The sequence below is a fragment of the Dipodomys spectabilis genome, unplaced genomic scaffold, assembly GCF_019054845.1.
Source record: "Dipodomys spectabilis isolate Male_0828 unplaced genomic scaffold, ASM1905484v1 ptg000038l, whole genome shotgun sequence".
Lineage (NCBI taxonomy): Eukaryota > Metazoa > Chordata > Mammalia > Rodentia > Heteromyidae > Dipodomys > Dipodomys spectabilis.
This window is the reverse complement of record NW_024870715.1, coordinates 249,975-269,252: the sequence shown is the minus strand read 5'-3', so window position 1 is coordinate 269,252 and position 19,278 is coordinate 249,975. Positions and strand designations below refer to the sequence as shown.

Below are 19,278 nucleotides of genomic sequence, written 5' to 3'. Positions count from 1 at the left end.
TTTTAATTCTGTATTTCTGGTAAACTGAATTGGAAGAATAAATACTAATAGCCTTTTCTATATATTGGTTTGAATATCATGTGTTGTTCCAACACATCAGTGGTGGGTGAAATAACTAAAGTAAAGTAAGTAGATGCTTGTATCTTTGTGTGTTTTTTTCAGGGACCAGATGGACTGTTAATGTATTTACCATTGAGTAGAACATACTCTATTAAGTACATTATAGAAAGTAGTTATTGGTAATACTGTAGTTACAGATAAAGTGTTGATGGTTCTAAAAAAGAAGAAATTAGAGTTGGAGGGAAAGTGTCACTGAGACATGGGTGTTTTAGCTGTATGCATTAAGAACTAATAATAGAATTCACAAAAGGAAGAAAAACTTTATGTAGAGAATAATGAGATGTAGTTCATTTTGTAGGTAACATACATAGGTAGTATAAATGACATAGAGGGAAAAGGACACTTTGGAACTAGGCTATAACTCTTTAACGAAACCTAGTGTTACAAACACAGGAGGAATTTCTTCTTCCTCCAGGAAACCCTAATTTTGTTATTTAATGTTGTGTGTTTTTTAAAAAATTTATTGTGAAGGTGATGAACAGGGGTTACAGTTACATAAGTAAGGAAATGAGTACATTTCTTTTTAAACACTTTTTTTCCCCCAATTACCATTCCCCACTCCCCTCCCATTCCTGTTGTTTTTTAACTGTTTAAGTCAGTCCACTGTTAGATTAACTGTTGACTGAATAACTGTTGTCACTTAACCATATGACATATAAAATTGACCATTATGCTATCTATACTTAACAAAATTAGTAAATCAGTATATGAGCCAGGCACTGGTGGCTTATGCCTATACTCCTAGCTACTAAGGATGCTGAGATCTGAGGATCACAGTTCAAAGCTAGCCTGGTCAGGAAAGTTCATGAGGCTCTATTAATCTTCAACTTCAAAAGTCTGGAAATGGGGCTGTGGCTTAAGTGATATTACCCAGGGACAATACCCAGTCCTTGAGTTCAGGCCACAGGACACACACACATACATACATACATACACACAAAATCAACATGTTTGAATTTTTTTGTTTTTTTTTTTTGTAAAAATAGTGTACAGAGGGGTTACAGTTACATGAATAAGGTAATGAGTACATTTCCTATCCAGCATTGTTACTTCCGCCTTTGTTTTTCCCCTACTGTCCCTTCCCTCCTCACCTGCCTATTTCCCCCCTCCCCATATTTTAATTTTTTTAAATTTCTTTAATTGTATAAAGGAGTTGTTATTCACCAAAGTTTTCACTTCTTTTATAAATAGATCTGTGAACTGCCTAGTTTCAAACTAATAAAATGTTTGGATTTATGGAAGCTCTCAGATAAAGAACTGACTATAAAACTAAGAACTAAAAAAAAAAAAACATTACTTGCTGGGTGCTGGTGGCTCAGGCCTGTAATCTGAGCTACCTAGAAAAATTGTGGTTTGAAGCCAGTCAGACAGGAAAGGCCCTTCTTTCTTTTTTTGGGGGGGTCCGGTCATGGGGCCTGAACTCTGTCTGGGCCTGGGCGCTGTCCCTCAGCTCTTCAGCTCAAGGCTAGCACTCTACCACTTGAGCCACAATGTCACTTCCGGCTTTTTTCCTTTTTTTTTTGCCTATGTGGTGCTGAGGAATCGAACTCAGGGCCTCATTCATGCAAGGCAAGCACTCTACCACTGAGCCACCTTCCCAGCCCCTGGAAAGGCCCTTATTTCTAATTAACCATCAGAGAACCAGAAATGAAGCTGTGGCTCCAGGTGGTAGTACACTTACACTAGCCTTGAGCAAAAGAGCTCAAGAACAGGGCCCAGGCGCTGAATTTAAGCCTCATAACCCACCCAACAAAAAACAAACAAAAAAAAAAACTTTTATAGAGTGTGTATGTGTATGTGTAATGTTACTTGCTTGGTTTTAAAGTAATTTCATCTCAAAAAGTCATGTGTATGTGTGTGTGTTTTTCCCCCTCAGGGTTTTGAGTTATACTTAGTTTTTGTTTGAAGCTGGATATCTTAAATGGTTTCAAATAAGAAATGGTCCATTGAGAGCTTATTTTAAAATAATCAAAAATATTTTGAAAAATATTTTATCTTGTTTTTGGTAAGTTAATAAGGATTTAAGCTTAAGTACATTCTTTGTTATACCAGTATTTAGAATTAAATACATTGTGGACATATATGTATTTGTAGAAACGTGTGTATTTCTTTTTTTCTCATAGGATTATGTACTGAAGGACTGTATCGTGTTAGTGGAAACAAAACTGATCAAGACAATATTCAAAAGCAGTTTGATCAAGGTAAGATGACTATTGTGTAAAGTTAAATCATTGTTTAGATGTTTCCCTTATTGGAGTTTTGTGGTTTGTATTTAAAACTAAAAGATATGAATGGCTAAGAAGAGAGAGTTTCAAAGTACTATCTGAAGTATTAAAGACTGTAGGTGCCACAGTAAAGGACAGGAGAGCTAGGAAAGTTGTCTTTACATTAGGATTCTAGGCAATTACAAGAAGTTGAAATATAACACAATAGGATAAAAATGAAAGACAGAAACAGTTTGAGAAAATATAGTATTCTTCTTACACATACACATATATATGAGGGAGAGAGAGATCTCAGTATGGAACATCACAAGTTCAGGCTAATCTTGAACTTGCAGTTCTCCTCAGTCCTCCTGCCTTCACCTCTCAAGTGCTGAGATTGTATTCCTCTTATTTGTAATGTAAGAATGAAGGCAAAAGAGAGACCTTCTAGGGCTGGGAAAGTGGCTCGATGGTAGAGTGCTTGCCTTGCATTCATGAGGCCTTGGGTTCGAATCCTCAGCACCACATAAGCAAAAAAAGGTAGAAGTGGCTCCATAGCTCAGGTAGCAGAGTGCTAGCCTTGAGCTGAAGAGCTGAGGGAACACCGTCCAGGCCCAGAGTTCAGGCCCCACAACCGACCAAAAAAAAAAAAGGAGAGAAAGAGAGACCATCTTCTTTCTTCCATAAAAAAGGAAATAGTTAAAAGCACTCTTGGAACAGAGTCTGTCATAAGCCCAGAATAAAATAGTATGAAGGCAAATATATAGGTTTTGTTTTAGGAATGATCAGAATCTATTTCATGTCCTAAGACTGCAAGGAATACTATAAAACACTGTTTTGAGGAAGGATACGGTATATGATGGCTCAGGTACTCTCCATTTTTCCTCATGTTTTACACTCTTATCCCAATAATCAATTCACATATAAATATAAAATGTTATATAATCTATCAACACAATTAGGAAGGCAGTAAACTGACTTACAATGGATTAGCGTCTTTGTATATCAAAGGCCTGTGAGAAAATTTTTTTCATAATGTTGGAGGAATTTAACATTAAGAGTAAAAACAACTGATTTGCCTATTCATAAATAAATTACATATACAGTCAAGGATTTACATGTATGAATGAAAACCAAAAACACTTGAATGAAAATGAGCATTTTTATAGTGTTAAGAGTAGGAAAAGCCTAAACTTGATAGGAAACCAAAAATGTCTGAACTACCCAAAGATGCAGAAATTCTGTAAGAGGATATAAATAAAGCATAAATAAAATCCATGACAAATGCACTCTTGGGGAGGATGTGGAATAACTTTACTAAAACAGTTTATTGCAGAAAAAAGCTATTAGTAAATATTTGAAAAAGTCCTTAGTCTTAAGATTGTATTTATTATCAGAGTGAAAAAGGTTATTAGTAGACTGTAGGCAAATAGGTATCATATACACTGGTTATGTATAACTTTTGAGAGGCAGTTTTTGAATATATTAAAATTCAAATAACTTTGTTAGAGACATTCTACTTCAAGGAGTTTATGTTAGAAAAGACTTTGCTTAAGCTTATAAAGAGCATTTGCTGCAGCATTGTTTGTAGTTGGGACAGGGGAAGGTAGAGGCAAATCTCCTGAGTATTAATGTTTAATTTTGTTAGTCATGTAAAATAATATATGTTTGATACCATGATAAAATATCAAGTTGTTGAGTGGTACATATATATATATATGGTGGTATATATATGTATAGATACATATATGTATGTATGTATATACTCTCTAGCTGTGTTGTCAAAGAATGCTGTAGCCCATTTTTTAGTTTTAAATCTTCATTAGAGAAACTGTAGAATTTATAATTTATATATTTCACTTCTGGTAATGAAGGCCAGGATAGTGGTTAATTCCAAAGCTCTTGAATTTGACTCTTTGATTTTGTTTTCTAATTTTGCCACTTTCTTTCTTTGTGTATCAGGTACGTTTATCTTTCTAAATTTCAATTTCTTCATCTGTGCAAAGGGTTGAGACACATTAAGTGTGAATAATGCATGTGAAGAATTTTAAGAGAGGTTGAGATACAGGAAGATTTTCCCTAGCTAGTCAGGGAAAAGATTTGTGAGATCTTCATTTCAACTCATAGTCAATTAGCTACACAGGGGTAAGGTTGGGCAGATCAAAGCTGGTTAGAGGCAGGGCTTGAGCAGTAGACTGCCTACCTAGTAATGTTGACTAGTTAATCACTAATACTATGTAAGTTAATCAATCTGAGGAAACATTTTTAACTATTGAAATTATTTATGTATAGGAGCACTCCTGTAATCCCAACTTTTCAAGAGGCAGGGTTTGAAGCATTGTAGTTCAAGTTCATCACAGGCAAAAAGTTAGCATGACTTTATCTCAGCCAATAAGTTGGGTCTATAATTTTAGCTACTTGGAGGCATAATTAGGCATAAAAAGGAGAGTCAGTTTAAGCTGCCTGTACAAAAAGTGAAATCTCATGCCTGCAATCCTAGCTACTCAGGAGGCTGAGATGAGAGAATCTTGGTTCAAAGCTAACTTGGGCAAAAAAATCTAAGAGACTCTGTCTCCAATGAACCTGCAAAGAAGCAGACTGGAGGTAATGGCCAAGTGGTGGAGCAACAGCCTTGAGCAAGAAAGCCAAGCAAGAATGTGAACTCCTGAGTTTAAGAGACACATACACACCAAAAAACCTAGATGGGAGTATAGCTCAAGTGGTGCGCGTGCATGTGCGCGTGCGCGCGCACACACACACACACACACACACACACACACACACACACACACACACACACACACACACACACACACACTGGATGGGAGTATAGCTCAAGTGGTGTACACACACGCGCACACACACACACTGGATGGGAGTCTAGCTCAAGTGGTGTACACGCGCGCGCGCACACACACACACACACGAACATAGCTCAAGTGGTAGAGTACTTACCTATAATCACAAGGCCCTGAGTTCAAACCCCAATACTGATGGGTCAAAAATAAACCTGCTTGGGCTGAGAAGGTGGCTCAGTGGTAGAGTGCTTAACTTGCATGCATGAGGCCCTGGGTTCGATTCCTCAGCACTACATAAGCAGAAAAAGCCGGAAGTGGTGCTGTGGCTCAACTGGTAGAGAGCTAGCCTTGAGTTGAAGAGCTGAGGGACAGCAAGGTCCAGAGTTCAGGCCCCACGACTGGCAATAAATAAATAAACCTGCTTATATGAAGTATAGTGTTAATTGATGATTCTGGGTTACATACATTAACTTTGTTTGCCAGTTTTCCAGTATAAACAAAATGTTTTTTAAAGCTTGGATAATACCTTAAAGATGAAATAAAGTATAGAATATATAGAATAGGTATTTGTTTTTTCCTTTAAGTGATGGAAAAACTAAAGGAATTATAAACAATGATTGTTTCTAGGTGATGGGAATTTTTTCTATTTTCTAGTCTATCTTAGATTTAAATGATTTATTAATCTCAGATACATTTTATGACACACCTTTAGTGTGTTCCATTCTTTTTTTCTCTTAGTTCAGTATACTGATAAGACAGTTACTTAAATTTAGACTTTTTAGAAAATTGTTAGTTTCTTTCTGGTTTCTTATGGATTCTTTAAAAGATGCCTGTGGAAGCAGAAGAAATTAAGATAGGTATTTTTAAAAAGAAAACAATTTCTTGCTTGGTTTTCTTTTCCCTGATCAATATAGTCTGTCAACCTCTGAAGAACAGGATCTAGTGAGAAATTTCAAATCTTTTAATCTAGAGGTGCCTATTGAGCTTAACTTTTACAATAAATTAAAATTTCATTATATAAGGTAAAATTTTACTTTTGTCTTATAGATCATAATATCAGTCTAGTATCAATGGAAGTGACAGTAAATGCTGTAGCTGGAGCTCTTAAAGCTTTCTTTGCAGATCTACCAGATCCTTTAATTCCATATCCACTCCATCCAGAGCTATTGGCAGCAGCAAGTAAGTATAAATTTACTTTCTTGAGAAGGATGATATAGTAATTTTTGAGTTGTAATTGAAGTCAGTCATGCACTAGGATTTTAACTATAAAAATTCAGCTGTCACCGGGTGTCTGTGGCTCACACCTGTAAAATTAGCTACTCAGGAGATCTGGAGATTGCAGTTTAAAGCCAGTCCTGCAGGCAGATTCTTATCTCCAATTAACTACCTAAAAACCAGAAGTGGATCTGTGCTCAAAGTGGTAGAGCACTAGCCTTGAGCACAAAAACTCAGGGATTCTGCCCCAGGCCCTGAATTCAAGCCCCAGGATATTGGTGTGTGGGGGGGGGGGGGGGGGGGAGTGGAAATCAGCTGTCTTAGAAGTAAAATTAGAATCCCCGTTGATGGAACCCAGGAATATGCAGTTTTAGATATCCTGCCAGATCAGTACTCTGAGAAGTTAATTAAATGTATACATTGAGGTATTTATATTTTTTAGGTGTTTTTACTTTTTAGCATTTTTTATTTATTAGCTTACAATAGTTACACATTATTTATATTCCGTGTGCTTATAATCTATACTCAATCTCATTGTCTTTTTGCTTTCCTATTCCCCTTCCCAAAACGATTTCAGTAGCTTTCCTTGTATTTTCATAGTTGCAAACAATCTATTTCAACCATAATTACCTTCTTTCAAAATTATTCTCCCAAATTTGAAGTATTTTTAATTCTAAATTAAAAGTATTACAAGAAAAATGCTTCAAATAAATGTATGTTATGGACTTCGGTAAAATACTATCCTATATGGTCAACATATATGTATCTTTACTTTTTTTAATCAAATTTATGTTTGCTTTACATCTGAAGTAATTTTTGGAAAACAATAAGCCAGGAACATATAGAGTACATAACAATAGAAGTAAATTGTGACAAATGAGAATTTTAAGTACTTGATTATACTCCCATGATGATGTAATGTCCACATTAACCTCAAATGACAAAGAATAGGAAAGCAGTCTTTTATTTCCATTATTTCAGGAAGAAGTTTCAGTTTCCATGATATAATTTGCCTAAACTGGGAGAGTAACTATATTAAATGTTTATACTGTTTATAAAGGACATTTATTTTTTTGATAGATTACAAGAAAGCCATATATATTCAGCCTACCACTGTTTTTGAAAGGCTGTTGAACTGAAAGTTATTTTTACATCAATTTCATGGTACACTAAAAATACATAAAATTCTAATTTAAAAGGTTTATTATAGAAGACAGCCTATGCTCATAAGTTAAATATTGTCTTTTGTTCTCACTACTAAGTAATTGTATAGTCTGAAATAATATACTCTTTGCACCAGGACTATTAAAAGACTTACCAATCCATTTCTCAGATTGATTAACTTACATAATATCAGTGATTAATATTAGTGAACATTAGTAATAGTTTTATAAAATACATAAAGTCAATTACTAATACACTTTTATCAATGCTAAATCACTTTGGGCTTTAGTAAATAGCTTTACTTATAATAGGGCTGTTGGAATAGATGGTGTAATTGGGAATGTTCATTGAAATGATTTCTTAATTTAGATTAGTGGGTTTTTTGGCATTATGTTTGTTGTTGCTGTTTACTTATCTTAATATGCTTCAAGAACATCCTTAATTTTTTTTATAGTGTTAGCAAGAAGCTTTTATCAAGTATTTTAAATATATGAGTATCATGCAGATTTTTGCTACTTTCACAGAAATTCCAGATAAAATAGAACGCCTTCACGTCTTGAAAGAAATTGTTAAGAAATTTCATCCTGTAAACTATGAGGTATTCAGATACGTGATAACACACCTGAACAGGTACTTGTTTTGTTTTTGCAGTATAAAATTCACTGTAGATTTCAAACATGTAAATTTCGTTAATTGGGTAATTAGAAGATTTTTTTTCAAAAAAGCAACAGTCAAAGCATAGTTCAGTTTTGGCTTTCCTTAATGATTATCTGTATTTTCTTATTTATACCTAAAAAGCTATATGATTATGGTTTTATACATGTAATAGTTATATGTGATAACCTAATATAATTTTGTCTTTAGTATTGACTTCTATAGACTCTTAGAATTTTCATTATAAAATAAGTTAAATAACCACGTCAATCTATTTGGAGTTGGAAAAACTAGAATCAATCCAATTTTTAAGTAATTCATTTTGCCTCTTCTATTTTGTTTAGCTGTTGTGTAAAGTTTTGTTTAGGTATTACACAAAAATATTTTACTACAAACCTACCCAGTTACTTGAAATACAGGTCACAAGTTTTTGTATTATCACTAGATTTGTTTAAGTTTATGTTTGAATGTAAAAAGGTACTTCTAGTATTAAGTGAAGACACTGTTGCATTAATGATTAGAAGTTTCAGGCAATGGAATCAAGCAAGGGTCTACTTGTAATATTAATAGTTCTGTTACATTGGAGAGAATTACCTTCCTATCTTTATTTTTGTCTATATAACAAGTGGGAAAGATAACACTTCACAAAATTGCTCTGGCAACTTAGTATTTATAACATGGAATTGCAAATGTATATTTTGTAATATTTTCTGGTTAATGGTAGAGTTTTACCTAGCATGTATGAGACCCTGGGTTCAGTGCGAAAAAACTATAAACTGCAGTTTATTTTAACTAATAATATCAAGGCTCAATCGAGCACATTTTAGTTCATGCTATTTAAAAGAGTATTAACCAATGTTTGAAGCTTTATTATTACTTTAGTGTCTTCATGTAAATTTGCATTCTCATTATTTATATTCCTCTTAAGAAAATACTACTCAGCATACAGTATTTAGACTTAGAATTTCCTTTTTTGAAAAGTTGGGTGTTTGATGTTATGATAACAGTGTGCATGGATATTGTAGGATACCTTACTTGTGGAATATAGGATTAATTTGCAAATATATTATTTGACTGAAATAATTCAACCTCATTAAGATGATTTGGGGAAAAGAGGGCATATTCAGTATTTGTCCACTATCAAAATTTTCTAAATTACTTACTATTCCCCAGCACTGCTCTTAGCTCTGGTGATAACTAACCATAACAAGCAATGTAGTCAAAATATATCTGATGTATTGAGGAGCAGCAAAGAGGCTAAAAACTGGGGCCATACTTTATTTTTTTAAAAAGCTGATGATTTACACCGAGATTCACTGGAGGTATAGCAGAATAATACAATCAGACCTAAGTCTGTATAAAAGGAATGCTTAATTAAACTTCAGTGTTGTTGTTCACACAGGGAGACCTGGGAACATGGTGTCTGGTAGGAAGAAAGGGACCATACCATGCGGGTGTAGACAAAGTTTATTAAAACATCATATGCTTATATAGGGCATAGGGGCATAGAAGGTAAGTCTGTAGTCATGGGACAGTCACGGGATAGAAAGTTGACCTTAAACAGTTCTTGGGGAATGTGGACAATTAGCAACTTTTAATCAGTGAAAGAATTGTTCAAGGTAATAAAAGAGGAAGCAAGGTACAGGTGGGACTCCATTAAAAAACACAAAAGGAATCTTGAGGCATAAGTCTACACAATTAACTAGGAGGAGCATGAATAGCACTTCTGGAAAACCATCACCTGAATCTGGTGGCACTGGCATCGGACCTTTGCCCCACGTGGAGGAAAGGGTGTCCTCCTCCCCTAGAGGAATGCATGCCAGCACGTACCCTCACGGCACACAGGGGCTTAGATGGGGCCTTGGGAGTCAGTGCCTCCGACACTACAATAAGCGTGTTTTTTCCTATTCTCCATTTTCTTTCCCTTACCACTGCCGTATTACTGTTTCTTGTTTAGGAAACTAGCTTTGTTACAGTTGTTCTTGTAGCTTTTATTATAATTGCCAATTTTCCTCCTCTTGATTTTGATGCCAGAGGATATTTTTTAAGTATTCTATAAAGACCATTTATGATTGAATACTATTATCTGGGCTTCAGATGGTGGCTCATGCCTGTAATCTTAGCTGTTCAGGAGGCTGGGATTTGAGGATAGCAGTCCAAAGCCAGCTGGAGCAGTAATGTCTGTGAGATTATTTTTATTTAAACACCAAAAGCCAGAAGTGAAACTTTTTCTCAAGTAGTAGAGCACCAGCCTTGAGCGAAAAGTTCAGGGACATGCACCCAGGCCCTGAGTTAAGACTTTAAGCCCCAAATACTCTTCCCACCCCATACACAAAAGAATCCAAGCCGTTTAACAATAGTGATTTAAATTTCTTTTGCCCCATACATGAACTAAGTGTTGCTGTATTGAATTTAATAGCAGTTGACTAAGGATATCAAGATCATATATTGACGTGACTACCTCAGATAGTTCTCAAAGTATGGCTCCAAAACAGAAGCAGCAGCATTACCTGGGAATTTGTTAGGAATGCAGGTAACCACTAGTTACCCCAGAATCAGAAACAACAAATATTTTTCAGCAGTTTATACAGGCCTGCTAAGAGGTTTTCATAAATGCTAAAATTAACTGTGTTTTAACTGAATTTTCCTACCTATATACCATTCATCCCACATCCATCACCTTTGATGTAACTAAAACATCATCTCTTGCCCTCTTTGAAGCCTTCTCTAGCCACCCTCATTTCAAACTGACATAGTAGCTTTCCTCTGTACTTTCTAACTATTCAGTTAGACTTGAAACTGTACTCAGATATTTCCAGTACCTATTACTTGCCTGCTACATGAATGCCAAACTGCCTTTAATAGCTCCTACCATCTATTAACAAAAGTTGACTTTATTCTGACTTTCCAGTAAGTCTCTCAATGAATATAATAGCTTTTACCACAGAACATTTTTTCCCACCCAGTGCTAACTATCAAAACCATGGCTTCACACATGCTTGGCAAACATTCTACAACCACTTTGCTATTTCCTTAGCCCCACAGCTTGTGAACTTATTTTGGTCATTACTGGCTCTGTATTACTTGAGCAATGCCTCCAGTCTGGCATTTTGCTAGATAAATGGCAATAGAGTCTTGAGGCCTTTTTTCTACCTGGTCATACTTTGAACCTCAGTTCTCCAGGTCTCAGCCTCCTGAGATTGCAGGCATAAGCCCAGGAGTCTGGCTCAGAACATTTTTTTAGGCCACTTACTTTACTGCAGAGAAACTTTAGTATTCAATAGAATGTTTGTTTTGTATGTGCTGGTACTAGTTTTTAGCTCCACACATTCTAGCTTAACTTTTTTGCTCATAGCTGACCTACCACTTGAGCCCTGGCTTTTGCCGGTAATTTGGAAATGAGTCTTGAATTTGTCCGCCCAAGCTGGCTTTAAAATAACTCTCAGATCTCAGCCTCTTGAGTAGCAAGGATTCTAAGTATGAGCCACTGGCACCTGGCCAGGAGTTTCTTTTGCTTCTGATTTATTTTTTTTTTAATATACAAATTTAAGGGTTTTCTCCTGTCCTTTGTTTCTGGACTGTGTGTTTATGTCTGAAATAAGGAGATTGTATAGACTCCCAATAATCTCCTCCAGTTTAATAATTTTGAATTACAGTGTGAGATTTGCCTTGTATTTCTTGATATGAAAGATAATGATGTATGGCCATTTGTAAATTATTAACTCAAGTAATTTAAAGATAGAGTGTATTACAAACTGAGTTATTTTTCAAATCTATAATACTATACAAGGTAATGATTTAAAATGGTTTTATGGACTACTAGAAATAATTTTAAAAGTAAAATATTTTTGGTTAGGTGGATTATGGTAAAGTGATTCACCCAAATCTGGTTTAAAGACATGGCATACTACTGTTTATTTTAATATCTCACAGTAGTCTACGAATTCAAATGAACTATTTGGAAACCTACTAGTTTTTTCTTCTGGCCCTCTTACCCTGGAGGGATATGTTTGAGTTTCCCAGGCAAATTAAAACTTCTATATGTTAAATTTTAATGGGATGCTAAACTACTGGCAATCTCATTTTTAAAAAAAATCAAGAGTTTTATTGCTGTCTTCTATTTTAAAATGTAGTTAAATGTAAAATACCAAGAAAAACAAGGTTCTAAATGTAAAGGTTAAAAAAAGGTAACACTAAATAAAATGTAATATTTTCTAAATAATCTAAAACCTTTCCTAGTTTTGGGATTCTGTTATTTACGTAATGAGTTCTGATTTGTATTTTTTCCTTTCATAATTTTCAGGGTCAGTCAGCAAAATAAAATCAACCTAATGACAGCAGACAACTTATCCATCTGTTTTTGGCCAACGTTGATGAGACCTGATTTTGAAAATCGAGAGTTTCTGTCTACTACTAAGATCCATCAATCTGTTGTTGAAACATTCATTCAACAGTGTCAGTTTTTCTTTTATAATGGAGAAATTATAGAAACTGTGAATGCTGTGGCTCCTCTACCACCTACAAACCCTGGACAATTAGTGGAATCAATGGTGCCACTTCAGTTACCACCACCATTGCAACCTCAGCTGATTCAACCACAATTACAGACAGATCCTCTTGGTATTATATAAGTAGAAACTGATTGCATACAGCCTGAAATTGGACAAAAAAGTCTAGACATGCATGTTTCAGGGTTCAGTAGTATACTTCATATTTCATAAAAATAATTCACATTTAAAATGAAATTTTCTCTTTGAGCTATATTATATTCCTTATTCACCTCCATTACAAATCAAAGACCATATGGTAAGCATGACTGGAGAGGTTTAATTTTTATAAACAAAAATAGCTATAAAATACAAAGCTGCTGCTGCATGCAACCTTATTGCAATCAGTATATCATTCCTGTGGCAATTTCTGTCACATTATATTGTGAATAAAATTTTTCTATAGAAATTAAATGATTTAAAGACTCACATATATGAAACATTTAATGCTTCTCAGCCTGCTTTATGGCTGGTTTTGTTACTCAATGTGCTAATTTGGGTATCTTAATTTACATTCTAGCAGTCTGTAGATAACTAAAAGCCCAGTTAAGTATTTTATAATTTCAGGCTACTTATGCCATGCTTGGGATGTTGTTTGAAAGAAAGAAAGACAGAAAAAAAATGTAACATTTCACATTTCTGCACCTTCATTTGTACTTCTAAGTAAACCTGTGGATAATTTGATGAGGTATAAATGAGCCTTTTTCTTTTACACATATACCAAGGACATGCTTGTGGCTAAAGTGAGTTGATAATGTGGTACAAAGGGTAGTTATCACCAACCCATTTCTTTATGGTCTATAATAAAAGAACCATTTTGTATACTGTTAATTCTGTAAACAGATGCATGTTCAAAAGATCTATGATGGTCTTATAATCTTAATCTAATATATTTTAGATGTTTTAATTTTTTCCCTCTTAGGGAATACATTTAGTATAGTGTAGAAAATGCTTCATGACATTTTCATATAAGGTTATATAACTTTTCATACATAAACATAAAATTTGTTGTAGAAAATTCTTTAAACCAAATTTTAATCTAGGACTTCAATTTAATCTGTTCCCTGAATCTATTTTTATGTGGCCCTTAAGAACATATCCAAAATATCCATTGCTAATATAGCAATAAAAATACTTTGGGTACTGACAGACTCATTGGAGTGTGTATATATAAAATCACAAACTTGCATTCATATCTTTTCTGTGATGTGTTGTGTTAAAATCCAAAATGGCTTTTGCACCATTTTTTAAACCAGTTGTTTTCTTTTGATGTTGGTACCGGATTTGCTATAAATGACTGCTGCTTTTAGAGTTACATTTGTTAATGAAGATACAACCAGAGCACTAAGTTACAGGAAAAATTTTTCAGTACTGGTAGCACAGGTAAATTTTGTTTGACTTCATTTAAAATTCTTTCATTATCAAGCCACCAATTTTTTTTCTGGAAAGGGAAAATAAGGTATTTCCATTACTAGATACGTAATGAAGAAGAAATTAACTGGTTATTGTTATAATCTTCATACTGCAGTTTTTAAAGTTACCGTGTGTGTAAATAGATGATTTTGAGATTCAAGGCTCCTAACAGTTTGATTTACTTCATTTTTTCCCTAAAATATTTCCTAGAATTGTACTTCCAGTTTTCACTTCAGAACCAAGATGTCAATATGAACCAGGCTGCTGTTGAAATACATGTATATTATAAATTATCTTATTTGTGTTATAATCTTACATGTTATATTATCTTTTCTAAGAAAACAAAGTCCCTATTATTCCTATTGCAAAGCACACAGGAATTAAGAAAGTACAGTAATTTTTAAAAAAATATCCGGTAAATGTAGTATTCTTAACTTGTTCTATATTACTTATGCCTATTGTCTATATAGCTTTAATTTATAGCTGTCAGTTTAACATTGGCATGTCTGGCAAAGAAAATTAAAACTTTAAGAGTTTTATAAACTGTTTCTAGGTTGCTAAAGAATTTATTTTTCTACTATATATGGTATAGACAAAGCATCAAACTATGTACAGGGAAAAAAAAGCCTGACTATTTCTATTGGAAGTAGGCTGAAAAGAGAATTTTCAGAACTGTTCTTGTCTTTGGTTCAGTCTATCATAACTTGGCTATTGTAATATGTGAATTCAGTTTATTTAAGCTGTTCTCTTTTTATACCATGTTAATTTAACATTCATTTGCATTTAGTACCATTTTGTTACTACAATTAGCATTTATCCTTTTCCACATTTAACCACCTTACACCTTTCCTAAAACTTTTTTTCTGCTTTCTATGCATTCTATCATTGATTTGACACACTTCATAGTGAGTCGTTTAAATGTTCTACATTTGGTTCAATTAATAGGTTACAGTTATTAAAAATTAAAGTCCAATTTAAAGCTCAGTCTGTTACACTGAATTGTGTTTGTTTTTGCCAAGGGTTTAGCAATGTTTTTAAATATTAGAAAAAATAATTCTAAGAACAGAGTAACAATTATTTTCCGATGAGTTACTGAAACATTTCACATTTTAGGGGGACATACTATATATGAGACTAATTAAAAGATTAAACGAATAGTCTCATGGATAAACATTAAGGCATTTTACAATAGTAAATAAAATTCCATCTACACACATTGCCATTGTTTAAAGTTCAGTGCTTAGAGTTATTACAATATTGGACTTAACACTATCTAGATTTAACAGTATAAAATGCATAGTGGTACTGTTTCAAACTTTCAGTAGCATTTTAGAGGTCAATTCTATTCAACAGACACTTAGGAAATACAAATAATTTACAGACAAAATGCAGGCAGAATATTTTTGTTTCATACTATATTTTTAGTAGTGCTTTTCCCCCTTAACATTAACAAAATTGTAAATACTTTAGGTAACAGCAATCTAATTTAGCCAAAAAGCAACTTTTATTTTCCACATTGTTTATAAATAATATAGACCTTTTTAGAATTTTTTTGAGGTACTAGAATCTAATTTCTAATATCTCTTAGATATAAATAAAAGGGAGCGATTGAAATAAGAACTTAGGCCTTAGGTTCCATAGTGACTTTTAGTTTTTTTATATGGTAATAATTGTGATGCTATTTGTCAACTGAATATAAATATATATATAATTTTAAAGTCAAAAGTGGTTTGTTTCTTTGTTATAACAGATATGCTTCACCCAGAGGATGCTGCAGTAAATTGTCAGTGAAGCCTCTTAATGTAGAATACTATGAATAAGACATTAAGAAAGCACATAAATTTTAATTTATAATTGCCTCTATTTAGTTTTTTTATAAAAGGCGAACATTAATTTTTCAAGTAAAATATGAAAAATAAGATAAGTTTAGTCAATATAATGAGAATTTTATTAGCGAACCCTTTCATCATTAGCTTTCACTTCACAATGAGATTAAAATTCATTCTGATGTCTATGAAAATATTGGATATAAGTCATCAGGAAAATGAGGTAATGTATAATTTCTAAGATTTTACCTAAATCTGAATTTTTGAGGTGTGGCTAAGCATTATTTTGAACCATTGGAAATATTTTTAAGCTTGTTCTACTTACAGCAGAGCTCCTAATGTCAAAGAATGTAAATTTTTTTTCTCTTCATGGTTTGGAAATTCTAAGCCAAACTTCATGGGTATATGCTAGACCTGTCAGATTATATGGATTTGATGAGGTCTTTTTAGCTTGAATTTTTTTTATTTTGCTTTTAATTATGTAATTTATTTTTTTTTTTGTCAGTGTTTAGTACTTGAATTCAGGACTTCATGCTTGTTAGGCAGGCATTCTACCATCTGAGCCATTCCATTCTTCCAGCCCAAATAATTTTTAGAGGAAAATGTTTGTTTTAATACATTATGGGAGATGTTTACTTTTTATTATATTTGAGTTCTTGAAATTCTTTGCCTTTCTAGGTTGCCAAATATTTGAAAATAAATGTTCTTGAGGTATCATAAGGCAAAGGAATACTCTTAAATCATTTTTTATTATGGTAGCATCTGTATGTACATTTTTGAAGACTGTGCATTAATATCTCATTCTAATATCCTATATTTGATGTGATCAACATAGAGCAGTTCATATCTATTTGGGAGCTTTCACTAGTTGAACCTAATCATCATCCTGTGAACATGACCCCCAGACAAAACACAATTTGTCTTTCAGGAGGTCTTAGTTAAATGGTGTAATATGAGTCATTTGTGGAATTTGCCCACACAGTAAGAATGAGTTTTTAAAAGCTAATCTATAACAGTGAAAGTTAACATTTTTATTTCACATGGTTATTCTGAAAAAATTAATAATAGCCTTAATAGTTACTTAACATATAGTTTTTAACTTTCTTAGTGTTTCAGCCAATTTTTTTTCTAATTTCTGTATTGTTTTATTTCAATATAAGTAATTAGGATTTATACCCAAGTTGGTTTTAAATGTGTCAGTCTTTTCTCATCAGATCATTTTCTTGTGTCCTTAACTGTAAATGGTTTGTCCTATATTCTAAATACTTGCTGTGATTTTTATTTTTTTTTTTTAAGATTTTACCAGTTTTAGATTTGGAGCTCTGACGTTCCTTTTCTCCAGATATTTGGTATCTTTTTATCCAAATAAATGTCTTAGGTGTTCAAGAAGCAGGCTTATAGTATTTGATTTCCTAAAATAGTAAGTAAAATAAGAATCAGTATACACTATCCAACACTTATTAGTTCTATATAACTCAGATTATTTTCAAATACATAAATGAAGTAAGAGTACCTGTCTGGAAGGATTTGTTCTTGAGATATCTTCCCAGAAACAGTTCTTAGAGGTTTCATCGCTAGACTTTTCATTTGTTGGAAACTAGGCATAGCTACTGAATATTTTTTAATTATAATACTTGAAGGGTTTTTTTAATCCCTTCAGTACTGTGGTTTGAATACTTCGTAGGCAAGTATTCTACACTTGAGCAACACTTCCAGCTTCAGCTACCATGGTCTTTCCCTATACCTCCCATGAAGCTAGGATTACAGTCCTGAACCACCATACCCAATTTATTTGTTGAGATGGATCTCACTGTTTGCCTTGGCTGGTATCAAACCATAATCCTCCCTATATCAGCTTCTATATGACCGGAGTCACAGACAGATATGAGCCACCATTACTTTAGCAATGAACTTTAAAAATAAAAGCTCACCTTTTGTTGAATTACAAAATGATTGTTGGATTGCCTTAAAATTTTTCTAAAGTATTCATAATGTACATCAGAAATTAGCAAACTTGTCCAGGCACTGATGGCTCACACATGTTAAGCCTACCTTCTCAGGAGGCTGAGATCTAAGAATTAAGGTTTCAAAGTCGACTTGAGTATGAATGTGAGGCTTTTGTCTCCATTTAACCACCAAAAAGCGGGAAGCAGAGTTGTGATTCAAGTGCTAGAGTACCATCCCTGAGCAAAAAAGGGACAATGCCCAGGCCCTGATTTCAAGCCCTGGTACAGCACTCCACACACCTCCTTCCCCCAAAAAAGCAAACTTGGGAAATGTCAGCCAGTAAAGATAAATATTTTACAGGCCATAAGATTGTCGTGGTACTACATAGAACTGCTATTGTAATGTGTAAAGTGCCATAAACAACATAGAAATTATGAGTATGATCGACTTGATCACAGATCATAGTCTGCTGGTCCCTGACAGGTTTAGTATACTTGAAAGCTAATTTTTATCAACATGGGATAGTTTTAACAATTCAAGATGGTATGTAGTGGACTAAAATTTGACAAAACCATAGTACCCTTTATTCTGACACTTCTCCAAAGGACTTTTTGTTTTGTTAAGAAATCACTATTTGGAAGGTTTTGTTGTTTGTTTTAAGATCTTAGCTGAGTGCTGGTGGCTCATGCCTACTGTAGTCCTAGCTACTGGGGAGGCTAACATTCGAGGATCACAGTTTGAAGCCAGCTTAGGCTGGAAAGTCTGTGAGACCCTTAACGCCAATTAACTACCAAAAAGCTGAAAGTGGAGCTGTGGTTTAAGTGATACAGTGCAAGCCTTGAGCAAAATGGACAAAGAGTTCAAGGCCTTGAATTTAAGCCCCCCCCCCCCCCCCCAGTACTTGGGACTTAAAAAAGCTGAGCCCTGGTGGCTCATGTGTGTAATCATAGATGGACCAGGAGGCTAAACCCTAGAGAATTAATTTGAAGTCACCTTGTGCAGAAAAATCCAACTAACCAGCAAAAAGCTGGAACTGGAGGCATGATTCTGGTTGTGAGCAAAAAAGTCAAGCAACAGTGCAGCCCTGACTGCAATGAAACCCTGGAAGCACAAAGTTCAAACTATTGATGTATATATGTTAGAATATATGACACGCGCAATTGTATGTATTAGTATTTATTGAATTATTTTCACAGGCCATTTCTAAAGGATGGGTTAAAAATCTTTGAAGGTAGTTGGATCTTCACATACTATACATGATTCTTTCCTACAGCGTATTTCTGTGAATTCTACATAGATTAATGAAGCCACAAACACGTTACCTTAAAAGTCAAAAATCATGTTCATAGTGAGTCTAAAAGTCTGACAGTTATTTAATGAATACTCTTTC

At 33.9% G+C, this 19,278-nt stretch overlaps 1 protein-coding gene across 4 annotated transcripts in view; it reads left to right on the top strand.

Moving 5' to 3' along the window:
• The window catches only part of Arhgap5 (Rho GTPase activating protein 5), a 66,220-nt gene extending 51,121 nt beyond the window's left edge, over nt 1-15,099 (top strand). For all 4 annotated transcript variants that reach the window (XM_042677411.1, XM_042677413.1, XM_042677410.1 and 1 more), the window contains 4 exons: nt 2,244-2,321; nt 6,170-6,301; nt 8,026-8,131; nt 12,459-15,099. In XM_042677411.1, coding sequence (XP_042533345.1) covers nt 2,244-2,321; nt 6,170-6,301; nt 8,026-8,131; nt 12,459-12,786 — 644 coding nt within the window. In that variant the 3' untranslated portion in view covers nt 12,787-15,099. The remainder of the gene's footprint in view (nt 1-2,243; nt 2,322-6,169; nt 6,302-8,025; nt 8,132-12,458) is intronic.
• Nucleotides 15,100-19,278: the final 4,179 nt, after the last annotated feature.